Below are 8295 nucleotides of genomic sequence, written 5' to 3' on the forward strand. Positions count from 1 at the left end.
TAAGTCACCGCAAATAACCCAGTTGTGGAAACTGAAAAGGGGAAACTCTTCTGAACCTGAGTGGGAAACTTTGAGCTTTGGGTTTTTGAGAAGTCACTAGCAGGCCGGCAGCCTTTGACTCAGATTAGCCAGAGTTCCTGCAGTTTTGCTTGGCATGCTCTTCACTATAGGCAAATGACTTTAAAAAAATATATTAAAAAAACAAACACAACCCATTCATCAAGTGTGGGGAAAGGAAACCGAGAAATCGTTTTTGTTTTGAAACATTTTACTGTGCCAGGCAAATTCTCGGTGCGTCCAGGCACAGAACATTTATTGCTGATGCTAGAGGCATGTAATTTTGCTTTCCTTATTAGGTGATGTTCAGTTGGCAGGTGCACTGCAGCCAGAATGAGAAATCCTTGCAACTTATTGCAGATCCTAGCTGGGGAAGGGTTGGAGCTCAACGGTAGAGCGTTTGGCAAGTTCCACTCATCTATGGCAGGTCTTTGGAGGAGACAGCCCTGCCGGAAACCCTGGAGAAAGTGCTGCCTGCCAGTGTCAAGACTGCTGAGGTAGCTGGTCAGACACAATACAAGGCGGTTGGAGGATGGATGGCGGCTAACAGATTGAGGTTGAATCCTGACAGGACAGAAGTACTGTTTTGGGGGGACAGGAGGCGGGCAGGTGTGGAGGACTCCCTGGTCCTGAATGGGGTAACTGTGCCCCTGAAGGACCAGGTGCACAGCCTGGGAGTCATTCTGGACTCACAGCTGTCCATGGAGGCACAGGTCAATTCTGTGTCCAGGGCAGCTGTTTACCAGCTCCATCTGGTGCAAAGGATGAGACCCTACCTGCCCGCAGACCGTCTCGCCAGAGTGGTGCATGCTCTGGTTATCTCCCACTTAGACTACTGCAATGCGCTCTACGGGGGCTACCTTTGAAGGTGACTCAAAAACTGCAATTAATTCAGAATGCGGCACCCAGACTGGTGACTGGGAGTGGCCGCCGAGACCATATAACACTGGTCCTGAGAGACCTGCATTGGTTCCCAGTACATTTCCAAACACAATTCAAAGTGTTGGTGCTGATCTTTAAAGCCCTAAATGGCCTCGGTTCAGTATACCTGAAGGAGTGTCTCCACCCCCATTGTTCTGGTCCAGCTCTGAGGACCTTCTGGCGGTTCCCTCCCTGTGAGAAATGAGGTTACAGGGAACCAGGCAGAGGGCCTTCTCGGTGGTGGCGCCTGCCCTGTGGAGCACCCTCCCAACAGATGTCAAAGAAATAAACAACTATCTAGCTTGTCAAAGACATCTGAAGGCAGCCCTGTTTAGGAAAGTTTTTAATGTTTGATGTTGTATTGTGTTTTTAATATTCGGTTAATATAAATTCTTCTTCTTCTTCTTCTTCTTCTTCTTCTTCTTCTTCTTCTATAAGGTAGCTTTGTATTTTCCTATGATTAAGGTTGGCAACTATTGTCCACTTCTGAGTCCGACTCCTACTTGATTCTTCTGGAAACCAAACTGAAGAGAATGATGCTTTCCCCGATTCCATGAAAAGCACCACCTGCTTGGTTTTTGTTTTTTTTAATCAATTGGCAGTCTTGCCAGTGACGTGTGTGTTCATGGTGGCGAAGGCATGCAAATGAGCAGCCACAGCTACAAAGGCTGTATTTTTTTAAAAAGCTCTTGAGGATTTGTGGGCTGCATCAACAGAAGTGAAGTGTCCCGATCGATGGAAGGAATAGACCCACTCTATTCTGCCTTGGTCAGACCACACCTGGAATTCTGGGTCCAGTTCTGGGTACCACAATGTAAGAAGGATGTTGACAAGCTGGAATGTGTGCAGAGGATGGTGACCAAGATGGAAACCAAGCCTTATGAGGAATGGTTGAAGGACCTGGGTATGTTTAGCCTGGATAAAAAAGGAGACTGAGAGGAGATATGATAGCCATCTTCAAATATCTCAAGGGCTGTCCCATGGAGGATGGAGCAAGCTTGTTGTCTCCTGCTCTGGAAGGTAGGACTTGAACCCATGGCTTCAAGTTACAGGAAAGGAGATTCCGACAAAACATCAGGAAGAACCTTCTGACAGTAAGAGCTGTTCGACGGGGTCTCCCTCGAGAGGTGGTGGACTTGTCGGGATGCGTCCAAGGAAATGGGGGCAATTTGCAGGCCCCCAGCTGGCTCCAGACCACCAGCCAGTAGCAGGGCGATCTCCGGTCCTTGACACAGCATGAAACAGCAACCTGTAGCTTCAGAACTCTTCAGGAGCTGGAGCACACTCTAATCAGCAGAGTAAATAACTCTTCGCAATGGAAGGGCAGAAAGAGGCATATGTAAAGTGTATTTGCGGGTGGCGCTGGGGGTTAAACCACAGAGCCTAGGACTTGCCGATTAGAAGGTTGGCGGTTTGAATCCCCATGACGGGGTGAGCTCCCGTTGCTTGGTCCCTGCTCCTGCCAACCAAGCAGTTCGAAAGCACGTCAAAGTGCAAGTAGATAAATAGGTACCACTCCGGTGGGAAGGTAAACGGTGTTTCTGTGTGCTGCTCTGGTTCGCCAGAAGTGGCTTAGTCATGCTGGCCACATGACCCAGAAGCTGTATGCCGGCTCCCTCGGCCAGTAAAGCAAGATGAGCGCCGCAACCCCAGAGTCGTCCGCAACTGGACCTAATGGTCAGGGGTCCCTTTACCTTTAAAGCGTATTTACAAGCAGTTTATTCAGGACAAAGGAAGAGCATTACTCTCCCCTTTCAAGTCCAAGCAAGCAGCTAAAGCAAAAGCTATACACAAACCGAAGTTCCCAGCAAGCTGTGTTGGACTGTAAACAGACATGTGACATACAACAATTCCACACGCCTGTTCTTAAGGTCGAACGGAACATCGATATCCTAACAGGACTCTCCTTCCTTGGATGTTTTTCAGCAGAGGTTGGATGGCCATCTGCCATGGATGCTTTAGCTGAGATTCCTTCATTGCAGGGGGTTGGACTAGATGACCCTTGGGGTCCCTTCCAACTCTATGATTGTATGAAGCTTTGGTTTGCTTTCATGGAAAAATACAGTGCTGAGAATAATGTTGTCTTTTCCTGGTAATGGGTTGCTATGCAAATGTGTTAGAATGAGAGTTTCCTCACATCCACTCCTAACGCACTGTTCTCTGCCCGAAAGCCCTGACCAATAAGAAAACCCTCAGCATCCTCACCCTTTTTGCAGCTGGCTATGACAAATACTGTATTTGATTGTGCTTGTCACCCTACCAGTTCAGGGTCAAGATAAGGCGGAAGACTTGAGAAGAATCGAGTCTGGCCATAAATATCTGGTCACCAGCTTTCAGCTCATCTGGGCACTTTCTCACAAAATCGGCGACAGAAGCTGGCCAGGGAGTTTTATCCCACAAGCAGTTTGATAACGCCTTTACAGTAAAAGGATCGTTGCCTAACCTTGAGAAATCCCTGCATCAGAAGAAGAAAAAGCACATTCTAATTTGGGCACCCGCATAGATTGGAAACTGTATTCAAACAACAGTTGGAGGAAGTTAATCAGGGGCTAGATAGCCTGCTATCGTTTTCCTTTGGGAACCTTATTTAAGCAGTCAATCTCAGGGTTACACGTTGCTTATATTCTTGTGCCCTGCCTGGAGGAGAACAAGTCAACCGACACAAGTGTCAGCCTTCCAGAAGGTAAAGGAAAACTACTTGAAAATGATTTACAGATGGCATTTAATTCCAAGTAGGCTTGCTAAGATGTATAAGACTGAATCAGATAATTGCTGGAGTTGCAAAGAGGTGTAGGGACCGTTCTTTCATATGTGGTGGACTTGCAAAAGGGTAAAAGAGTATTGAGAAATGATCCATAATGAATTGGAAAAAAGATGTTTAAAAGTACTCTCCCCCCCAAACCAGGGTCCTTTTTGTTGGGGATAATTCAGACTGAAATTTGCATGTGTCAAAAAAGGTTATTTATGTATGCCGCTACTGTGGCCCATGTTTTGTTAGCCCAAAAATGGAAAACGAGCGAGGTCCCAACCAAAGAAGAATGGCAGCTTAAGTTGACAGAATATGCGCAGCTTGCAGACTTAACATATAGAATGAGAGAACAAGAAAAACATACGTTTAGAGAAGACTGGAAAACATTTATTGAATATATGGGGAAGAACTGTGTATAGCTGAAAACACTGGCAGCATTAAGCTAAATTCAACAGTGTAAATAAGTTATGGTGGATGTAACAATGGAATACTGAAAGGTATAGTTTCTGTAAAATATGCAGGGGTTTATGATATGTAAAATGAACCATGTAAAGGGAAGGGAAGTCACTGATATTTTAAGGATGCAAAAATGAGTACTTTAAACTGTAAAATAGAAAATTTAATAAAAAATATATACACAAAGCAATTTTATTCTCTGTTAAAACAATTTCCTTCTTCCGCTCTCCCGTTTTTTAAAAGATGATTTTTACTGAATTTTTTATGATAAAAAACCCCACATAAAAACGAACGGGACACAGGCTTGACTCTAAACTTGGTGCAGCTTGCAAATGAGCAGAAAGAAGGAAAGAGTCAAACAGTCATGGAGATGATAACAGAATCATAGAATGGAATACAGTCGTACCTTGGATCTCAAACGCCTTGGCTCCCAAACAAATTGGCTCCTGAACAATCAAAACCCGGAAGTGAGTGTTCCAGTTTCCGAACGATTTTTGGAAGCTGAATGTCCAGTGTGGCTTCCGCAGCTTCTGATTGGCTGCAGGAGTTTCCTGCAGCCAAACAGAAGCCACGCTTTGGTTTCTGAATGTTTTGGAAGTTGAACAGACTTCTGGAACGGATTCTGTTCGACTTCCAAGGTACGACTATAATGGAATTGTAGAGTTGGAAGGGACCCGGAGGATTATGTATAGTTCAACCCCCTGGGATGCAAGAATACGCAGGTGTCCCTTATGGGGATCAAACCTGTTACCTTGGCCTTATCAGCACCACGCTCTAACCAACTGAGCTATCCAGATGCAGCAATATAGAAGGCCAACAAAGCTAATTTATAGATTTAAAGCTAAAGGCAAAAAATGTCTAGGTGGAGAGCTGAATGAAGGACTGCTCCCTGTTGTTGTAAAATGAGTTTGACCAAAGGAAACCAAACAACTGAAAATGATCTTTTAGATTTAACCCCTCTACTTTGTCTCTTGCGCTTCGTAACTTTCTGCAAATACTAACTGACCTGTCTTATTCCAGCACCCTTTAGAGAATGAAGTGAGATTGAGCTCTCCAAAACTTGGCCAATTCCAGCCTCGCTGCTGTTGCTAGGTGGATGATTAGATCTTTAAATGAGGCATTTTGCATGGTTTCTGGGAAGAGTGATAGCAGTGCTAGACCTGGGTCTGGAGGAGCAGTCTGTTATTAAGAAATAAATAAATCATCTGACTATTTAAGCAGAGGGATATGCAGTGGAGATTAGGGTGGGGGAGAAATTCAGCTCACTTTGCATTTAGAGCTAGTTCTACCACACTTCCCGAAACACCATGGGAACCAGAACACAGCTCTCCTTCATAAATCACATTTCTGCTGATTTTGCAATGCTGTGCTCCAGATAAGCAATGTTCCCAAAACTGCATATGTGAAAGCAAAGTTTGCATTAAAAAACTGAAGGCATAAAGTGAAGATATCAACACACAAAATGCGTTCTGTTAGAAGAAACAGCTTGCAAAATATGCACGCTTAAAGAAATGTATTCAAAATGTGTTTATTTATGAGAAATTGGCACTAAAGTTCCTGCAGAAAATGTGGGGACCTGAATTTAAGGTTGGAGAAATGGAGAGACTTGAAGTTATCGGATCCTTCCCTCCCTAGGCGGGAGGAAATGAGATCCATTGCAGGCTAGTGGTTAGAGCAGGTGTGGGGGGAAAAGACAACTTCTGATAGCCCTGGCCGTTGGCTTCGCTTGCTGGTGCTAATGGGAGCTGTAGTTCAGCGATATCTGGAGTCCTAAGTGTTCGCTAAACCTAGGTTAGTGTGTTAGACTCTTGAGGGGTTGTTTCCAGCTAATTTAAACAAGCGTCTCTCCAAACAGCCGCTCAGTTTTGAGGAGCTTGCACAATGTTGCCGATTCTTCTCCTCGTCGCAGTGTGCCAGCTGAATTTGCTAGGGAGCGCCGAGGTGGTGACCTCTTTTGAAGACACCTGCCCCCAGTTTTTCTTCAGAGGAACCCCTCCAAGTATCGGGCTGACTCCCCCGCGCCCGGCTCGGATTTGCCAGCGGTACAAAAACCAGTATCGTTTTGCCACTCTGTACGACCGAGACAACCGCATCCCGGTGTTCTCTGCATACATCTACAACCCTGGGCAGGCAAAGAGGCCGAACACATGGAGGATTGAACCCCAGGTAAGAGGTCTGAGCAGACAAGAGCTGCTACTTTAAACTCAGTGTCCCCACCTGCGTTCAAGTATGTTTCTCAGCACAATTCAAAGTGTTGGTGCTGACCTTTAAAGCCTCGGCCCGATATACCTGAAGGAGCGTCTCCACCATAGCTCTCAACTTTCAGATTTGAAAATAATGGATCAGCAGCCTCAAAAATAAGGAATCGGCAGCCTCACCTGTCCTAGGGACAGTCTATGGGATATCTAACAATCCAGTATAGCAGTGGGAAGCAGCGGGAAACGGCACTGGAATAAGGGAATTTTACGCAAAAAAAGGGAAGGTTGACAGCTATGGTCTCCACCCACATTGTTCAGCCCGGACACTGAGGTCCAGCTCCGAGGGCTTTCTGGCTGTTCCCTCCCTCAGAGAAGTGAAGTTACAGGAAACCAGGCAGAGGGCCTTCTCGATAGTGGCGCCCGCCCTGTGGAACGCCCTCCCATCAGATGCCAAGGAAATAAACAACTACAGTGGTACCTCGGGTTAAGAACTTAGTTCGTTCTGGAGGTCCGTTCTTCACCTGAAACTGTTCTTAACCTGAGGCACCATTTTAGCTAATGGGGCCTCCTGCTGCCGCTGTGCGATTTCTGTTCTCATCCTGAAGCAAAGTTCTTAACCCGAGGTACTATTTCTGGGTTAGCAGAGTCTGTAACCTGAAGCGTCTGTTACCCAAGGTACCACTGTATCTGACTTTTAGAAGGCATCTGAAGGCAGCCCTGCTTAGGGCAGTTTCTAATGTTTGATGTTTTATTGTGCTTTTAATATTCTGTTGGGAGCTGCCCAGAGTGACTGGGGAAACCCAGCTAGATGGGCAGGGTATAAATATATTTATTATTATTAGTAGTAGTAGTAATAATAATAGTATTAGTATTATTCAGCCTGCCTATATGGGAGGGAATTCAGACATTTCAAAATGCCTAAGTTCCAGAGGAAACCCTGATCCGGGGAGGCATTGCACCCCAACACATCTTACTGCTGAGAGCCTAGACAGATGGTTGAAGGCAGTGTTCGGCGGCGGGGGGGGGGGGGGGAGGTTTGTCTTCTCATTTACTCCCTTTCTCTTCTCAACTAAGTTTCCCTGTTCGCACCCCTGTCTCTTTTTTCCCCAAAGCTCTTGGATTTAGCACTGCCGCCCGAAATGGAAACGGAAGGATCTCTCCTGCAGGAACGTGATGACATGCAGGAAGCACTTAGAGGCAGCCAGGCCGTTTTGCTAGATTACAAGAACCTGACCGATTTCAACAGGGGTCACCTGAACCCCAATGGCCACCAGCCCGACCAGGAGGCCAAGTCTTCCACCTTCACGTTGACCAACATTGTGCCGCAATACATCAAGCTGAACGGCGGGGCCTGGAACCACTATGAGCAGTCGACGATGGCAAGCAAGACTGAAAGATGCCAGGAAACCTTTGCCGTGGTGGGCGCAGTGCCAGGGGAAAGCTTCATCGCCAAAGGGAGGGTCAACAAGCCCAGCCATGTATGGTCTGCAGCCTGCTGTGTCAGAGACAACAATCACCTGAGATCTTGGGCCATAATAGCCCGGAATGACGAAAACGCAGTGCAGACTCTCACTCTGGGGCAGTTGGAGGAGAAGCTGGCAGAATTGTATAACCAGAGTCACATGTCTCTATTTCATAGCGATTGTCCCCGGGAATAAAGCCTTGTCCACTGAGACATCCTGCATGACTCTAGTGATTTCAAAGTATATGTTATGTTAGTCATATGTTATGTTAGTCACAAGGTTTGACCTTAAGTACAAGGGGTTCTTTTGGGGGGACGCGGGTGGCGCTGTGGGTTAAACCACAGAGCCTAGGACTTGCCGATCAGAAGGTCGGTGGTACGAATCCCCGCAACGGGGTGAGCTCCCGTTGCTCGGTCCCTGCTCCTGCCAACCTAGCAGCTCGAAAGCACGT

General features: G+C 46.5%; 1 protein-coding gene across 2 annotated transcripts; it reads left to right on the plus strand.

Moving 5' to 3' along the window:
• Positions 1–313: 313 nt before the first annotated feature.
• Positions 314–8056, plus strand: LOC309378776 (endonuclease domain-containing 1 protein-like). 2 transcript variants are annotated; one of them, XM_081927424.1, is made up of 3 exons: positions 314–554; positions 6039–6349; positions 7494–8056. In XM_081927424.1, exons 2-3 carry the CDS (start codon positions 6065–6067, stop codon positions 8037–8039), a joined length of 831 nt encoding a protein of 276 aa, XP_081783550.1. In that variant the 5' UTR covers positions 314–554; positions 6039–6064; the 3' UTR covers positions 8040–8056. The 2 variants fall into 2 exon arrangements, with proteins under 2 accessions (XP_081783550.1, XP_081783549.1); XM_081927423.1 differs by lacking the exon at positions 314–554 and adding an exon at positions 2926–3661.
• Positions 8057–8295: the final 239 nt, after the last annotated feature.

The sequence above is a fragment of the Podarcis melisellensis genome, assembly GCF_964234715.1.
Source record: "Podarcis melisellensis genome assembly, chromosome: 10".
Classification (NCBI taxonomy): Eukaryota; Metazoa; Chordata; class Lepidosauria; order Squamata; family Lacertidae; genus Podarcis; species Podarcis melisellensis.

Coding starts and splice junctions, on each gene's coding strand:
- LOC309378776 (XM_081927424.1), top strand. CDS start 6,065: ATGTTGCCGATTCTTCTCCTCGTCGCAGTGTGCCAGCTGAATTTGCTA. Junction 6,350..7,493: donor CATGGAGGATTGAACCCCAG/GTAAGAGGTCTG, acceptor TTTTCCCCAAAG/CTCTTGGATTTAGCACTGCC.